The sequence below is a fragment of the Penicillium verrucosum genome (genome assembly GCF_028828655.1).
Source record: "Penicillium verrucosum strain IBT 35672 chromosome Unknown utg000001l_segment0_segment0, whole genome shotgun sequence".
Taxonomy (NCBI): domain Eukaryota; kingdom Fungi; phylum Ascomycota; class Eurotiomycetes; order Eurotiales; family Aspergillaceae; genus Penicillium; species Penicillium verrucosum.
This window is the reverse complement of record NW_026643210.1, coordinates 5,846,842-5,864,080: the sequence shown is the minus strand read 5'-3', so window position 1 is coordinate 5,864,080 and position 17,239 is coordinate 5,846,842. Positions and strand designations below refer to the sequence as shown.

Below are 17,239 nucleotides of genomic sequence, written 5' to 3'. Positions count from 1 at the left end.
CTTGGTCATTCGTATCGGACTTCCTTCCACGGTGAAAGTGGATACATTGTACATCGTACAAACTAACTAACTATGTACAGATACTCCCGTACCTTGGGTATGTATGGAGTACATTCGTATGCAGTGATGTACCGTTGATGCAGCAAGGAACCCGGGGTTTTTTTCGATTGGGTCATGTGATCCTGGTACAATGGCTGTGCACGATTCAGGTATCGGCAATTTTTCGGCTGTGAGAACTGTGAGAAGTAGACGGAGAACGCTGTGATGGTTGAACTGGATCTCTTTGATCCATGGTCGGGCACTCAGTATGTTGTACCTAGAAGAATCAAGGCACACATGCATATACAATTGCGACACAGATCGGCATGCCAGCTCATCTCGAGTTAATCTGCTCAAGTCATCTGCCCTGCAGTACCACTGCAACCCCCAGATTTATGTTCCACATGCATGATATACTATGCAATATGCAATATGTAATTTAAACGGATTGCTGCCTCGCTGCCCCAGGCTACCTAGGTCACTGCCGGGTGGGGCTTCCTATCTTACAGTGACTGTTCATAGATGACAAAAATCTGACTATAAACTATATAAACCAAGTAGAGGGATTTCCTCCTTAATCCCTAGTTAACTCGGTAGGCGGTTAGTTAGTAATAGTAGAACTAAAGTTATTATCTGTTGTGGTGGTGGCCTCAGGCCGTCACTTTAATGCCTCAGGTATTAACCCCTTGTAGGTAGATAGTCGGCAGATCCTGCCTTTCTAGCAATCAGCTCTCTCCTTCGGAGTCCTTCCTTACTTTCTGGCCCTACAACTCTGTAGTCGTCACAACATTATCTGTTGATCGTCAGAGTAAATATAGGGGATTGATACAGCCACCCCCCCTTGGATAGTAACACCCCGCCCGAAAAATCAAGGATTAATACTACCGCCTTCCCGATCGGGTGTGACACGCAGGACCCTCGTCTCCGAGTTGTAGGAACCTAGTACTATGAGTGAGATGGACTGGTGCGACATCCCAGACAGAGACTCGCAAACACGCGAACAGAGGTTGTTACAGATCCGGATAATGTGAATGTAGCAGGTCAAGATCACCAAAGCGTCCGAAATATCCGGTTTGAAACGATCCGAGGCTGGGGGGTTATTGATTCAGGGGTGTGGATTTGGCCAAGAGCTGATCTGAAGCGGCTGTAGGACATTGTTTAGGCTCGGTGCTATGCTAGAGCAGAACATGCCAGCCGCCGATCACGATATCGTGTCGATAGCGTGTTGGGATCCGAATTTAGCGACTGGAACCTGGATCCCGTCTGTTGTGGAGACGAGGGCTTCAGAGCGATCGTTTGGAGGACATACACAAACTCGGCGGTGCTTTGAAGGACCTCCCCCAGGGGGTTCGATTTGCCTCCTATACCTGCTTGGCACACGCAATATTGACCAGGGTGACACTCCAAGGTGTGCTCCGGAGCCGGTCCAGTTGCTTGCTCAGCTTCTGTAACCAGGACAGACAGCTTCTGAACCGCGTCAGCGCTGCTCATTGTCTTCCGTGGCTGCTCGGAAGGATCGCAGCTCTCAGGGGGTCAGAATCCAGTCGGCTGAATTCGTCCCCAGAATACTGACTTAAGCTACTAGATCTATGGCTGACATCGGCATACGCGCTCTCCGCATCCCCTGGGCTTGGGAAATGCGTGTCATTTAGTGAGGGAGTCCCGAAGGGGCTTTGGCTATTCGAGATCCCGAACCCCAGGAAATTATCGCTCAACCCCGATAAACCCAACAGGATTGCCGGATCAACACCAAAACGGCTGGGGCCATTTCCATCGAAGGATCCTGGTCCATCTGAAGGGACTTAGGGCTCCCGGTCCTGGTATGTTTCTTGGTGGTCTCGAATGAATTGGTAGGAGTTCGGGCTGCGGTATCATATATCATATCGGTTTCAAACATAGAAGGCAGAGAGATGAGATGATAGTCTATTAAATAGGATATATAAGTTTAAATGGAGGGAAAATTACAATTATCATATTACTGTCCTACGAATCCCCAACACCCAATGGCATATTGTCTACGGAGTACGCAAGACCGTCGAAGAGGTTCCAAGGTTAACGGGTCTCGGGCCAATAAACTTCCCGATTGGCTTTCGGAACTTTCCGAACCTTAAGATCCAAGGTGGATCGTATGTGATCTACCTGGTTTTACTACTAGATTTACTGCCAGAAGCATTGACTCACACGGACTAATACAATTGCAGAATAAATTATTCGATACCGAAATGCCGTGGGAGTCATTAATCGGATCCGGGGATATGGAAGAATCCGAATCGGGGCCAAACAAAGGAGGGACTGTAAAGCTCCGAAAAGGTCGGCCAGATTGTCTCCCCGTCGCCGAATGGGCGAAGAGGTCAATTTCCATAGAAATATTTCTCACTTTGCCCTCCACTCTTGTCTAGCTTTCTGTATACGAGCCTCGTATTAGCTGACAGAAAGGGACCGAAATCGTCAGACGTACACAAGCAGCCGGATGAAGTGGTGAGTAGCTCAAGCTCTATGCAGAGATACTAGTGCTGATCCTTTCACTCCCTTATCTTCTCTTTAGAGATAGCATTGCCCTAATTTGAAAGCTTATCTCAACCATGGTAGTGGAAACAGAGTCCGAGCCTCGAGGGGAAAATGGGCTGCGAGGGGAGGGGGCAGTGAGGAAGCGATCTCCAAGCCCCTGCCAATGAAAAGAGGGTTCCAGTTCTGGACTATAATCTTTACACTCTGTGTGACCGGTCTCCTAGGGGCACTCGAGAATACGGTGGTTTCGACTTCAATGCCAACAATTGTGGAAGACCTGAATATTGGCGACAACTATATCTGGATCACGAATGCCTTCTTCCTCACTAGGTACTTTATCCCCTACCGTCAGTCCTAGTGACCTGAGTTTGAAACTGACACTTCCTCGGGATCTTCTAGTGCAGCGGTTCAGCCCCTATTTGGGCAGCTAGCTAATGTCTTCGGTCGTCGATGGTTGACGATGTTTATCGTCGCTGTCTTCACCCTGGGAAGCGGCGTCTGTGGTGGCGCAAATGGCGCGAATATGCTCATCATTGGACGCGCCGTTCAAGGAATTGGAAGTGGCGGTATCAATATGATCGTCGACGTGATCATCTCGGATCTCGTTCCATTGCGTGAGCGCGGGAATTTCATTGCCATTGTGCTCACCGTGTACTCGATTGGCAGCTCGATGGGCCCCTTTGTAGGAGGAATCATTGTGCAGCGAACAACTTGGAGATGGGTCTTCTATATCAACCTACCTGTTGGCGGGTTTTCGCTGGTGCTTCTGTTCCTATTTCTACACACTAACTATCAGAGCGATACAACGTTTTCCCAAAAGGTCAAGCGTATCGACTATATCGGCAATATCCTTATCATGGGGGCTACGGCAGGGGTGCTCTGTGCATTGACATACGGGGGGCTCACGCTATGCATGGAGCTCCTGGCGGATTATCGTGCCGTTGGTGCTAGGACTTGTTGGGCTGGTTATATTTATGATCTTCGAACAATCCCGGTTCTGTCGGGAGCCTGTGGTACCACCGCGCCTATTCAACAACCGAACCTCCCTCGTGGTCTTCATCAACACGTACTTGTTCACGGTTCTCCTCTACTGGGTGCTGTTCTTCATCCCGGTTTATTTCCAGGCTATTTTGGGATCTTCGCCAGCCCGAGCAGGTGTTCAAATGCTGCCTATTACCCTCGTTGCGATCCCCGGCGCCGTGATTGCAGTTATCGTCCTCTCAAAGTTTGGAAAGTACAAAGCCCTTCACATGGCAGGGTTCATCATCCTCACGTTGGGTATGGGCCTATTTGCCTACCTCGACCGCTACTCCTCCGATGCGGAGTGGATTATTTTCCAAATTATCGCCGCGCTTGGATCTGGTATGGTCCTAAACACCTTGCTCCCGGCCTTCCAAGCCCCCCTCGCAGAATCGGATCAGGCGGCAGCCACGGCAACCTGGGCATTCATGCGGAGCTTCGGCAATATATGGGGGGTGGCTATTCCCGCTAGCATCTTCAACAATCAGTTCAACAAGTATGCCTATCGCATTTCAGATGTTAGCGTGCGACAACTACTCTCTAATGGCCACGCCTACCAGCACGCGTCCAATACGTTTATTGACAGCCTGAATGAACCTGTGAAGAGCGAGGTTATCGGGGTATTTTCTGACTCCCTTAAACTTGTCTGGTTGGTATCGATTGCTTTCTGCGGTCTTGCTTGTATATTGGTGATCTTTGAAAAAGAGGTACCTTTGCGCAAAGAGCTAGATACAGATTATGGCATGGTCGAAAAAGACGCTATTCAGGCAAAGAAGGGGGGTATTCCCGACGCTGAAAAACAGGCGCAGACATTAGGGTAATGGCAGATATGAATGGGCCCGGGGTTCCGCTACTCCACACCGACAGAGGCTCTCCTCGTCCAATCCTCTCTTCTTCCCATTCCCCTTTTTTTACTTAGTATATTTACATATGTAATGAAATGCACTCTATTATTTAGCACATCTATACGGGAGGAATGATGGTTTAATGAAGTTATATGGGCAAAAATACGTTGGACATGGAACCCGGGGGCTGATTACATATACCAAGAAATACCTAGGTAGGCTCGTGGAAGTCATGCACCAGGTGATGAGCACGTGGTAGCTGTTGTGAGTGTCGTTGCGCTAGACCAGGAACCGAGAAATAGAAATCAGTCGAGGCAGAAGCAGATTCCGCTAGCGACTGTCCTCCTGAGGACATTGCGAATCTGAAGGACAACCATCCATACAAGATTGGCTGGAATCAGAGCAGCCATGGATCATCAAGCAGCTGCCTCGCGGTCCTGCGTTTTTCCGGTAGCCACTTGAGCATGGATCTAAGAAAATGAAGAAAAGATTCCTTCTCAGTGCCGGAAAGTCGAGTCTCTAGGCTTTCCAGGGAAGTCGGCGGCACAGCTGCATCTTCATGAGCAATCCAAGCGCCTGCAAGAAGGTCAACTCTAAAATTGATATTTTATGGGAAGGACTGAAGCCGATGGCGAGGGCGCTTACCATTATGATCAAAGCACTGCCCTGTTGTTTCACTACGCCGAATAAAATCAGCCGGCGGTGCCCCGATCAATGCGACCATTAATGCGAGGTGCTTATATGGCTCATAGTTGCCATTATTATCGAAAATATCCCCAAAAAGATGATGTCCTTCGAATAAATCCCAAATCTGACCTTATATTAGTAGAGTGCCGAATATCAGAAATGGTTTGAACATGACTCACCAGAGACCCCAGGTTCCAGATATCAACAGCGCTTCCCCAGGGCATCTCAAATATGATCTCTGGAGATCGATAGATATTTGGCTGTACAAAAGAGCTGGACTCGTGTGTCTTCCTTCCAGTCCTTGCCTGCCCAAAATCACAAAGAATAGGCAGACCGAAGTTCTTCCCTCTAAAGGGAGGGCGGAATTGTCGATTCTGGTATATAGTACGCGATTTGTCAATTATTTTTCGAGGACTTGGCTTCCTGACCTCTTCAGCCGCAAAATCAGCTAGCATTGTACTGTCCTCCAGGCTGAGCATCAGATTGTCGGTCTTCAGATCTATGTTAAGTCAGGCAGGGGGTTTGCTATCTGGGTTCGAGAGGGGCCGTACCAGTGTGGATGGTGTCGGCTTCGGTATGCAGAAAATCAAGCGCCAATAGTAGCCGTCGCAGTGTCATTTTGAGAAGGGGTAGGTCAAAGGGTTTGGGATTTAATCTCATCATCTCAAGAATCGTCATATGCATCGGTTGAAGGACTAAGCACCGGTGTTTACCAGCATGACCCTGGAGCTCGAAGGAGTCATAGAGCTCTCGGATTAGTGATTGTCCTGGGTGTGTCGATTTGATTTTCGCGAGGTGCTCGTAGAGCCCAAACTCGCGGTCGGTCGCGGTGGAGAACTTTTGTAGCGATGTAGACACCTTCAGCACTGCAAACTTTTGACTTCTTGGCTAAGTTAGCGGCGTTGATTATCTTGACTTCAATAGACATAGTATACCCAAGATCCTGACATAGCCAACTTGTCGAGGAGGCACCGAAACCAAGCTTTCCGGTGACCCGATACCTACCATCGAATACATCTCCAATGTGTACGGGGTAGAAATGTTCGGGGTCGTAGTGAGGTAACGTCTCCTCATCGATGGGCCTTTCCACTGGTAATCTAACAAATGATCTTGGAGAGGGATTTGATCTTGCCCTAATGGCAGTTTTCAAAGTGCTCAAGCGTGGAGGCATGTCTGGCGTAGGAGAAGAGAATGTTCATGGCGGGCGGCGCGTAATTCTTGAGGTCTACACCTCTCAATAGCCCACAAAGCCCATAGCCCAACCTAACCCCTTCGGTCCATAATAGCAATTTATCGTAGCTGCATAATTAAAGATTTTAGGTATTCGAACTACAATCTGAGCGATAGTTAGTTATATGAAGCTCTTGTAAGCTTATAAATTAACTCAAAAGGGGTTGAAGATGCAATTTACTTTTTACAAGGGGTACTTGTTTTTGTTAGGGAATTACATAGTAAGTACAGGTACCATTAGCACTACTACAATTGACATCCTAGGTATAGACCAATATATATATATCTCTGTCATACTAATACTTTGGCTAGGTCTTTCCTCTATATATATAATTTTAAAATATAGTGTAATAGCCTCTTAGAGGGTTAGCGCCTCGAGGTACTAAATTAGAAATAGAAAGGTAATTGTAGCCTCGATGGGCCAGTCTTCATGACCAGGTGACCGACCCAATCTAGTGGCGAAGCGGACCTTGAAAGGAGCGCTAGTCTCTTGCTTACAGAGTTACTCCGTACACTGTTCAATGTACTTGCGGCGGGCTGACACTAGGCTGTCCAAATCCTCCCTTAGCTCGCACAGGGTAGCTCGCACGGGGCTACATGGTGCTCCCGTATAAATATGGCCGCGAGGCCTCCTGATCTCACTACATATGGATTGAAGTCCTTTTCTCTAACTCGCCATGGTTCCTGATCTCCAGGCGCTCCTCTCTCACTATGCCCCCCGACTGTCGGTCCCCGTCTGGAAGATCGTCCCCTCCTTGAGTTTGCTGTGGGGGATTTACCAGATCAACCGACGTCTTAGTCGTCGAGCGCTGAATAACGGCGTTTCGGCTACATTTGATTGGGAGAAGGAAATCGTGCTCGTGACGGGCGGCTCAGATGGCATTGGTGCGGCGACAGTACAGAAGCTGGCCGAGCGTGGGACGACCATCATCGTGCTCGACATCCGACCCTTGACCTACGATGCTCGTGAGCACCTTCACTATCTGATGATTTTGATGCCGTAACTGATCTTTGGGTCTAGCGAAATGCGTGCACTTTTATCGATGCGACGTGACCAATCGGACCGAGCTGGAATCAATCGCTGAAACTATTCGTCAGTGCGTGTTTTTCTCCCCTCCTTTCTATGATTTGGGAAAACTCATGGCAATTCAGGGAGATTGGAGCACCCTCCTGTGTGGTGGCTAATGCGGGTATATGTCGCGGTAAACCCTTGCTCCAGGCGACCCAAAAAGACATTGAATTGTAAGAAATTCTGTACGTGGGCCCTTTGGAAGCCATGAACTGAACCATCCCTAGGACATTTTCCGTGAACAACCTGGGTCTGATCTGGACCGTGCAAACATTTCTTCCTTCCATGGTTGCGCAGAATCACGGCCACTTCCTAATACTGGCATCGCAGACAGCCCATCTGGCTACGGCTGGCGTGGTGGACTACGCCGCCACCAAAGCAGCCGCGTTGGCTATCTACGAGGGCCTCCAAACCGAACTCCGTCATATCTATCAGGCACCTGCGGTGCGCATGTCGTGCCTGTCGCCCTCGGCCGTGCAGACTAAAATGTTCCGCGGCATCCAAATGCCCGACTCTGTCCCGCTCTTGCAGCCCGACGATGTTGGCTCAGTCGTTGCTGAGATCCTCTGGAGCGGGCGGGCGCAGAATCGGATGACGCCCGCCGCGGCTTACATCTCACCATTGACAAGAGCGCTCCCAGATTGGATTCGGGTGAAATTGCAGGATTTTGGAAAGGATGTCATGTCGGCTCTTTCGCCGCATCAACCTATGGAAGAGGTAGAATGACGTGCTTTTATTATTGTTCGGTAGTATATATAGCCTGTTACCGTCGTAGAAATAGAACAAACTCAGCGCTGCGGACTCATCTATCGTCTCCAATCTACGAGCCTGCCTGATCCCACCCTGTTGTGGAAGTCCGCCTTTGGGCGGCCTTGCCTCCATAAGGAAGTAGATTTTATTTTTTCAGCAGTTTAGTTTATAATCTTTTCGTCTCCACCCCCACGACAATCCTCACTGTTCAGAGAATCGTCCTCTAGTTTCTCTATCACACGCGACAAAGTCGCACTCGCAATCCGCCCTTGGGTCGTGAGGTCAACCCGGCCTCGATGGTTATCTCTGATTCCTCCGCCAGGGTCATCTCAAACGCGCCCACCAGCGCCGCGACCAGACTGGCGAACTCACCACGAGCGAAGCCCTGCCCTATGCAGGAGCGTGGACCTATAAATCGGGTCAGGTACGGGAGGCTCACAACATTCAACAACGGATACGCACCATGAAGAAAAGTCATGAAGGAAAAGTTAGTCAGGCCACCACCGGTGTTGGCCATATTCGGCCCGAGCCATCGATCGGGATTGAAGACGTTCGGATCGTCCCCCCATAATTCTCGCGACACATTGATGGCGCGCGGCGAGATCACGATCTCTGTGCCTGCGGGAATAATCTGGCCTAGGATGGAGGTGTCATTCACCGCTACCCGTCGAGTGAGACCGGCAGGTGGGTACAGACGGAAGACTTCATTGCAGAAGGCATGCAAGTATGGCAGGCTATCCAGGAGTTCGGCCGTCATCGGGGTATGTGAAACATCGCCCAAAATGCGCGGCAGTCGGAGGCGAACCTCTGCACGCAGTCGTTCTTGGATATTCGGATACAGACATAAGGCATAGAGGGCCCAGGTCATCGATGTCGCCGTGGTTTCGTGTCCGGCCGCTAGAAAGGTCAGTAGATGGTTTTCCAGCATTGAATCAGTGAAATTGCCCGACGCCAGCGCGACGGAGATTATATCTCGTCCGTCACTCTCGCACTTTTTGGCGCTGGCCTTCTTGTTGGAGATCAGCCGACGTGCTACGTCTGTCAATGTGTTGATGGCCATCGTGATACTGTCATGGCGCGGTAGACCCAGAGCGCTTATGACAATCTCACGCGACAGGAACAGGCCCATGGCCAGAATGCCTCGAGGGGGTCGCTGCTCAAACACGCCCCGGTAGGCACGGCAGATCTCATTGTCCGGATTATGGAGAGTGTCAAATTCCTCCCCGAATCCAGCTGCGCCTAAGATATCCAAGGTTGCCCGTGCCAGCCAGTCTGCCACATTGAAGACCTTACTTGATGGATTACTTGATTGATCCGCAGTCTGCACGATGGCTTCTTCAAGTACTCGGGCCAGAGCGACGGATTTGTACCAGAATATGGGATAGAGGTTTTTGATATGTCGGTGCGAAAAAGCAGGCATCAAGTGTTTGCGTTGCGTCTATTGACGTTGTCAGATTTCTCTAGTTCATCTCTTGCTTGTTATAGCAAAAGAACGAGCGCATACCTTATGTTCATTGCCCTCGGCGATGATCAACCCAATCCCCAGAATCCGACCCAGCCCTAGTCGCAACCTGTACGGCTTGGCGAACTCGTAGTTCTTCTGAACTAGGACCTCGGAGAGGCCCTTGGGACTGGTGACAAATACTACCTCCTTGTTGAACCGCATGCGATATCGGATCAGCCCGTTGTTGGATACATTGTTAATCCATTCTTGCAAGGGCATGCCCGATCGTTCGTTCGGAACCACTTTCACATGGCCGCGAAAACGGAGACCACCCTGCATTAGGCTTTTCAGTGTTCTGATTCCTAAGTCTAGCAACTTCAAGCGGCAGGGGCTTACCGGCGGTTCGGGCAATTTGCGCAGAGGACTGAACCAGAAGGGCCACAGGTAAAGCTTCCAGTACGCTAGGGAAACCAAAGAGAGAAACGCAGACACTACTGCAATCACAACAATCGACGTGGAGCTATTCAATTGCCAGAAGATGCCCATCGGCAACAAGAAGCTGACGACCACTACGTTCAGGGTGGACATGGCACCCATTGCGGGAAACTGAGGGTATTTTCAGATTGTTTATTCTCCTGCTTTACTTTTTCTCTTCTCGTGTTCGAGAAGTCTAATCCTGCAGTCAGCATATATAAGACAACGTCTCCACTGCGGGCAATTGTCCGGGGTTTTGCCTCGTTTCGATACCTGGTATTTTGTATTTTGTATTTTGTATTTTGCGTATTACATTTTCAAGGATGGTATCAACACTCTGATGTGATTTCATGTATTTTACAACGAATCACGATAAACAGGATTATTCTGGCCGATGATGAAAGGGAACGCGGAAGTCAGCCAATTTCAATGTTAGTATATTATTATGATCAAACGATGCAATGGAAATATTCGAAATATCACAGCAAAGATGCGCAATGCTCATCGACTCTCATGAAGATTTATACTAGTTACATTCAAATTACTGACAAAATCATCATCTAATCCCCTAATTTAAACAAAAAGCCGAGTCACACTCGTGCGGTAATCCGGACCTTCAGCGGGATTTTCTCCCATGACGTGTAAATATATTGATCTTTCGGCCAATTGCGACACTCGGGACTCAGTTCCAAATCAAAATGCCAGAATATCTTCGCCAAGATCAATCTGAGCTCGATATTGGCCAGACTAGTGGAACATGGGTGGCGTTAGTATAATGTCTGGCAAGTTGAGAAGATGAAGAAGTTCATACTTTCTGCCAATGCAGTTTCGGGGCCCAAAGGAAAAGGGCTGAAGGGCTTGACGAGCATCGCCAGCATACGGCCCGTCTGTATCCAGCCACCGCTCAGGGAGGTACAGCTCTGGGTCCTTGAAGTTGGCGGGCGAGCGAAAGACGGCGTACTGGGCCATTCCCATCGATACCTGTGGCAGGTATGTTAGTGTTAGATGAAACATGTCGTAGGAATGGGGTCGGTTATCACATACATTACCAGGTAGCCACTGACCCAAGATATTCGCCCCCTCGGGCGGCGTTATGCGAGGATGACTGCCTGCTGCTGGGGGATAGAGGCGAAAGGACTCATCAATGACCGCATTGATGTATTTGAGTTTGCTAATCCGCATAATGTCGATCTCTTCGCTGGTTGCAAACGAGGTGCGGAGTTCGTCAAGCAACTTCTGCATCACAGCTGGGTGAGTACACAGGTAGTAGACTGTGCCAGAGAGGATCGTCGCTGTAGTCTCGCTTCCAGCAATTACCATGAGATTGGCATTCGCCACGAGGTCGGGAGTTGTCAATTTACCCTTCTCTTCGGCTTGGAGCAGGTGGCTCATGAAGTCGATGTAATCGGGATGCTGCTGTTTCCGGCGCTTGACTTTCTCCTCGACGAGACCGATATGCCACTTACGCCGCTCGACGATGCGCTTTGGCATGATAGCTAGAATGATAGGCCTAATGTCGATGAAGCGCTGCAAGGTCCGTATGTAGTGCACGTACATGATGGCGTTGAAAATCATTGACATCCACGGGTGGTACTCGGTGTTTTTGAGACAATCGAACGGTTCATAGAACGCCAGATGGCCGATAATGTCAAACGTCACATACTATCCAGGTCAGCTCAAGTTCTTCCATGGTTCTCTACCCAACTTACATTGAACCATTTCACGATATCAACCGGCTCGTCTTTCTCCACCACCTCGTGCAACCGACTGATGAGTAGGTCGATGTAGTGCAGCAGCACGGGTTCCTGGCCCTTCAGCACCTTATCCGAGAAAGCATTGGACAGTAACTTGCGCAGATCACCGTGATCCTTGCGGCCCGCGTTGATGATTGTAGGATGCCTTTTGTCTGCATCAGTATTCTCGCAGGGATCTTTACGATTCTCGGGCAGGCCACTGCGGAATCCGTAGATCTCCTTCCAGGCATCAGCATCCGTGAAGGAGAGCTCGGCGGGTGCGATGCGGACAATCGTCCCATATTTGAGATGAAGCTCATGCACGGTTAACGGGAATTTACCTCGCAGCTGATGCCACGTCCACCACAAACGGGTGGCAGCTGCGAGTTTCGGACCAGGATATTTGGAGAGCGGGTGGAAGTAGATTCGGTAGGTCACGATCCCAAATATGTAACTGAGGGCCTGGGTTAGGAGTTAACACCCGGAACTTTATGAATTTATGAAAAGAAACCACTCTCGGTCCTACATACCACGCCCAGGGACACGAGAACTGCCTTTCCAATGGACAAACTAAATATCCATGATAGAGCCATCTCAAATGGAATATACCGTCAGTCACTATCGACCTTCGGTAGACCAATATGGAATCTGGTTCTGACGTCGTTCGCAAGGGTAAGTGATATTTGCCCGGTGAAGATTGCGGCGTGTCCTGCAGAGACAGCTAGCGGCGCCTAGGTTTTGGTTTACCAGGACCGGTAACGGAGCGAAGGTGGTAACGGATAATTGTCGGCATGGTATTGAATGAAGAACAGCTCCGTTTTCATGACAATCCGCTAGCTACCCCTCAATCGACATTCGACAAGAGCTGACGGATTTCTCGTACGACCTCTGTATTCGTGTGATCTCCTCCAATCGGGAATATTTCCAAATAAGGAGCGTCGAATGGGAAACATCTCTAAGAGGGGGGCATAATCTACGGTGAGATTGGAAGTGAAGTTAGATCCTGGCCACTTATCTTGCTCGTATTCGGGAAATGAGGGATATAAACATCGCGCATTAGCAACCCCCGGGGCTTCATGCATGCCTTCATACATGCGGAAATGCAGCATGGTGCTAATATAAAAGTTGATCCTTCACAGCTTACGGCGGCCTCACAGCGGGCTGGTAATTCCCCGACTGGCGTCGTCAGACTTCCGGATTGCAATTGGAACAGTATAATGCAACCCCGGAGAGTAAGCACACATAAGCGGGGTCTGCGGGTCAACAGCGACCGTCAAGGACGGATTGAAGAAAATATCAATCCCAAGGCAACGGGGAATCCAACGTGGGGTAGGTATTTCCCAGTTTTGGGGGCCATTTCGAGTAAGATGTAAGTAGTAAGCCTCAGGTAGTCAGCGAAAGATCGTCATGACCTTTAAAATATATAGACATCTAAGTACATAGGTAGAAATAAAATTCATCTTGGGGAGAGCTATCTGTTTTACGATGGAACCCAATTTCTTGCAACGTTCGGCGGAGGTGCTGGTCGATCAATTGACCGAGCGAATCGATGACTCGCATGGATTAGGCTTCATGAGCCCCGCGGTCTATGATACCGCATGGGTATCGATGATCCAGAAGCCCGTAGACGACCATATGGCGTGGTTGTTTCCCGAGTCCTTTGAATATATCCTGTCAAACCAATTGGAGGATGGAAGTTGGATCATGTACGCTTCCCAGATCGATGGGATCCTTAACACTTCGGCGTCCTTGTTGTCACTGAAACGGCATTTCACTTCGCCGCTTCAAATCAGTACCATCTCTCAGGAAAGTCTCGCGGGGCGCATTGATCGGGCCACAAGAGCCTTGAATGCCATACTCGACGGATGGGATGTCGACGCCACGGTACATGTTGGGTTCGAGATCCTCGTCCCGGCGCTGCTCGGATATCTGGAGATCGAAGGCATTGTGTTTTCTTTTCCAGGTCGCGATCGTCTCTTTGCGGTCCGCGACCAGAAACTGGCTCGGTTCAAGCCCGACCTTCTCTATATGCCTGTCCAAACCACGGCCTTGCATTCATTGGAGGCATTCATCGGGTTGATTGAATTTGACCGTGTTCGTCATCATAAGGTCAACGGCTCTTTCATGGCTTCACCATCTTCCACGTCAGCTGTGCTCATGAATGCCTCCGAATGGGATGACGAGTGCGAGGAATACCTTCACCATGTCATCCAGTCCGCGTCAGGAAACCGCTCTGGAGGTGTACCCAGCGCGTTTCCTTCCACTACCTTTGAAATTACCTGGACACTCTCAACACTGATCAAGAACGGATTTGATCTCGATCCGAAATTACTACCATCAATCCAGAAAGCCCAAACATACCTGCACAATGCTCTCGTCATGGAAAAAGGAACTGTGGGATTTACACCACATGTTTGCGCCGATGCAGATGATACCTCCAAAGCCATTCTCGTGCTCCAACTGCTACAACAGCATGTATCGCTGGAACCGATGCTGAAAGCCTTTGAAGCAGACCTCCATTTCAAGACGTATCCTCACGAGCGCGACCCCAGCTTCTCGGCCAACTGCAATGTCCTACTGGCATTGCTCTATGCGGAAAATGTCTCCCAGTATGCGCCTCAGATCGAAAAGGCGACCCGGTTCCTATATATGCACTTCCGGGAAACCGACTTGAAAGTCCGTGATAAATGGGTAAGTAGATCAATCTTCGTCCATGATAATGGGCTCTTCACTGATTGGACATAGAACCTGTCGCCATTCTACTCTTGGATGCTCATGACCGAGGCTATTGCCCGCCTGCACCTGCTATTCCAGAGTTCTAAATTACTGTTTCTGAAAGAGCTTTTCGAGAAAGACCTCGTCGATCTGCTGCGTGACATGACAGTTTCAGTCCTGCGCCAACAGAACCAAACCGGCTCGTGGGGCTTTAGAAATTCCAAGGAAGAAGCGGCATATGCGGTACTCATCCTCACATACGCGGTGGACTTTGAGTTCTCCGAGATACCTCGTCACTTGATCCGAAGAGCAATCCACGACGGCTGCTCTTTCCTCCGTTCAAATGCCGTTCTTGGCTCGGGGCATCTCTGGGTGGAGAAAGTCACATATGAATCGGAAATGTTGTCACAGGCCTACACCTTGGCTGCGTTGAAGAAGGCGGCAGATTCACCACCGGAAGCACAACAGAAACCGGAAGGTGTCTTCACAAATTCGGCAAATGGACATAGTGCCGAGCTCACTGAAATCGTAAGCAAAGGCACAAACGGAGCATCCTGCGTCGAAACAAATGGTACCGAAACGAAGTCTCTCGACGTGCTGCCCACACCCACAGTCGAGCTTCATGGTCCCCATCAGAATGGACATGTCCATACGAAGAGTACAAAGCTCATATCGGCTTATTCCAATGGTGCCTCAAATCATTCCTACCAGTGCGAATGGACAGACGACCAGGAGCAAATCCTGTTGGGGCCATTTGACTATCTCGAAAGCTTACCGGGGAAGAACATACGATCGCAATTCATTCAAGCCTTTAATTCCTGGCTCCAAGTTCCCACAGAACACCTGGAAGTTGTCGAAAAGGCGATTTCCATGCTGCACACTGCATCGCTCCTCGTCGACGATATCGAGGACAGTTCGCTCCTTCGACGAGGGCAGCCGGTAGCACACAGTATCTTCGGCACGGCACAAACCTTCAACTCTGGCAATTATGTCTACTTCCTTGCGCTTCGGGAGATCCATAAACTGCGAAGCCCACGTGCGATTGAGATCTACATCGACGCTTTGATCCATCTGCACCGTGGTCAAGGCATGGATGTGTTCTGGCGCGATTCGCTCATTTGTCCCACAGAAGAGGATTATCTGGATATGGTCAGCAACAAAACTGGGGCGCTTTTCTGCCTCGCCATCGAACTGCTGCAGATCGGTAGCACTGTCCAAGTTAACTTGGTCCCGTTAGTCCGACTATTTGGCATTATCTTCCAGATTTGCGACGATTATCTTAACCTGAAGTCGCCAAGCTATTTGCAGAAGAAGGGCCTATGTGAAGATCTGACCGAGGGGAAATTCTCTTTCCCTATAGTCCACAGCATTCGCTCAAACCCCACCAATCGGCGACTGATAAATATCCTGAAACAGAAACCCCGGGATGATGATATCAAACGATATGCGCTTGCCTACATGGAGTCTACGGATACCTTTGAGTATACCCGGGACTTTGTTGGCAGCCTGAAGGCTGAAGCCTTAGAAATGATAGAAGATTTAGAGAAGCAGGGACTGGGAGAGAATTTTGCGATTCGAAAGCTCTTGGCTCGTCTGTCGGTAGATGGGTGATGAAGGGGCGTTGACTATTACTACACTACTGTGTTCCTATATTGTTCATGCATTTGTTTCCCAAGAAGATGCATCAAATAATATAAACTTTTGTTGGCAAAGACAGGAATTTACTGGCTGAAATCCGTGGAGGACAAATCCTCACATTGAAATTATTCTTTCATCATTTCTCCGGTTACTTTTCGAACGACAAGCGTGGCAATGATCCCATCTATTTCATCCTCCCGCAGCAAGCAGAAGTCAACAAAGTATCTCCGCGCTCCTCCAAACTTGGCTGCTACAATTTCAGTCAAGAATGCGCGCATGTCGTCCGGATGACTTCCTATGATAGTTTCCGCCTGCTCCCGACTAGAAGCTTCACATCTCTGCAAGAGCCGCTGAATCAAATGGTCCCGCCACGTGCCTAGCCCATGTGTCGTCAGCGCATAATCAGCCACGATATCTTCGTCCGCCACTCCACACAGCTTAAGGACCAGTGCGGCAAATACCCCAGTGCGATCTTTTCCCAGTGTGCAGTGAAACAGGATCGGTGTGTCCTGATTCTGCAAGATATGTAGCATGATAGCGCGAAAACTACCCGTTTGCGCTGCATTGCGCATAATGACCTCGTAGGCTTTGATGAAACTACGCTCGGCAGCCTGGCCCTGCGTCACTCCATCAGAGGTTACTCCGTACCGCTTTGCCAGTGAAACGGGGGAGTAGTCTCCATCCTGGAATACTGGTACTGCGTGGCGCGTCGTCCCTGGGATATCGAGGAAAGAGTCAGGATAGCGTGTATTCACAAGCTGGATTTCCCCCTTTGAGCGAAAGTCGAAGATGGTTTGGATATGGAGTGTCTTTGTCAGTTTTTCGATCCCTGTTGGGGTAATCTGGGAGGGCTGTGCGGCACGGAAGAGGACGCCTGGCCGAATGCGCCACCCTCCGACTTGAGTTTCATCGACGGTTTGGGTCGGAGATGATGTAGTTGAGGGATAACATGTATAGCCTCCGATGTCGCGAAAGTTAGGGACACCGCTTACCGAGACGAATGGCAGTGAGTCTGTCGGGGTGGCATATAGGGACATGTCTCCTAGACTTGAACACATTGGAATGCAATGATTGGCATGTCTGATAT

The 17,239-nt window shown here is 49.6% G+C and overlaps 8 protein-coding genes across 8 annotated transcripts; 3 read left to right on the top strand and 5 right to left on the bottom strand.

Moving 5' to 3' along the window:
* Positions 1-1,209: 1,209 nt before the first annotated feature.
* Positions 1,210-1,530, bottom strand: N7516_002171 (uncharacterized protein; the record flags this gene model as incomplete). The annotated part of the gene is made up of 1 exon (XM_057214891.1): positions 1,210-1,530. One exon carries the CDS (start codon positions 1,528-1,530, stop codon positions 1,210-1,212), a length of 321 nt encoding a protein of 106 aa, XP_057076774.1.
* A 1,180-nt stretch (positions 1,531-2,710) lies between these two features.
* On the top strand, positions 2,711-4,388 carry N7516_002170 (MDR family MFS transporter; the record flags this gene model as incomplete). The annotated part of the gene is made up of 3 exons (XM_057214890.1): positions 2,711-2,877; positions 2,947-3,487; positions 3,555-4,388. The coding sequence occupies 3 exons, from the start codon at positions 2,711-2,713 to the stop codon at positions 4,386-4,388; spliced, it is 1,542 nt and encodes a 513-aa protein (XP_057076773.1).
* A 421-nt stretch (positions 4,389-4,809) lies between these two features.
* Positions 4,810-6,270, bottom strand: N7516_002169 (putative protein kinase; the record flags this gene model as incomplete). Its single annotated transcript, XM_057214889.1, has 5 exons — positions 4,810-4,988; positions 5,058-5,223; positions 5,279-5,598; positions 5,651-5,982; positions 6,035-6,270. The coding sequence occupies 5 exons, from the start codon at positions 6,268-6,270 to the stop codon at positions 4,810-4,812; spliced, it is 1,233 nt and encodes a 410-aa protein (XP_057076772.1).
* Positions 6,271-7,006: 736 nt separating this feature from the next.
* Positions 7,007-8,124, top strand: N7516_002168 (uncharacterized protein; the record flags this gene model as incomplete). The annotated part of the gene is made up of 4 exons (XM_057214888.1): positions 7,007-7,295; positions 7,351-7,426; positions 7,482-7,571; positions 7,626-8,124. 4 exons carry the CDS (start codon positions 7,007-7,009, stop codon positions 8,122-8,124), a joined length of 954 nt encoding a protein of 317 aa, XP_057076771.1.
* A 259-nt stretch (positions 8,125-8,383) lies between these two features.
* Positions 8,384-10,189, bottom strand: N7516_002167 (cytochrome P450; the record flags this gene model as incomplete). Its single annotated transcript, XM_057214887.1, has 4 exons — positions 8,384-8,556; positions 8,611-9,586; positions 9,653-9,925; positions 9,989-10,189. The coding sequence occupies 4 exons, from the start codon at positions 10,187-10,189 to the stop codon at positions 8,384-8,386; spliced, it is 1,623 nt and encodes a 540-aa protein (XP_057076770.1).
* A 467-nt stretch (positions 10,190-10,656) lies between these two features.
* Positions 10,657-12,392, bottom strand: N7516_002166 (cytochrome P450; the record flags this gene model as incomplete). Its single annotated transcript, XM_057214886.1, has 5 exons — positions 10,657-10,813; positions 10,878-11,047; positions 11,111-11,728; positions 11,776-12,261; positions 12,330-12,392. 5 exons carry the CDS (start codon positions 12,390-12,392, stop codon positions 10,657-10,659), a joined length of 1,494 nt encoding a protein of 497 aa, XP_057076769.1.
* An 892-nt stretch (positions 12,393-13,284) lies between these two features.
* On the top strand, positions 13,285-16,125 carry N7516_002165 (Phyllocladan-16-alpha-ol synthase; the record flags this gene model as incomplete). Its single annotated transcript, XM_057214885.1, has 2 exons — positions 13,285-14,490; positions 14,545-16,125. 2 exons carry the CDS (start codon positions 13,285-13,287, stop codon positions 16,123-16,125), a joined length of 2,787 nt encoding a protein of 928 aa, XP_057076768.1.
* Positions 16,126-16,277: 152 nt separating this feature from the next.
* Positions 16,278-17,189, bottom strand: N7516_002164 (tyrosine-protein phosphatase; the record flags this gene model as incomplete). Its single annotated transcript, XM_057214884.1, has 1 exon — positions 16,278-17,189. One exon carries the CDS (start codon positions 17,187-17,189, stop codon positions 16,278-16,280), a length of 912 nt encoding a protein of 303 aa, XP_057076767.1.
* Between the last annotated feature and the right edge of the window lie 50 nt (positions 17,190-17,239).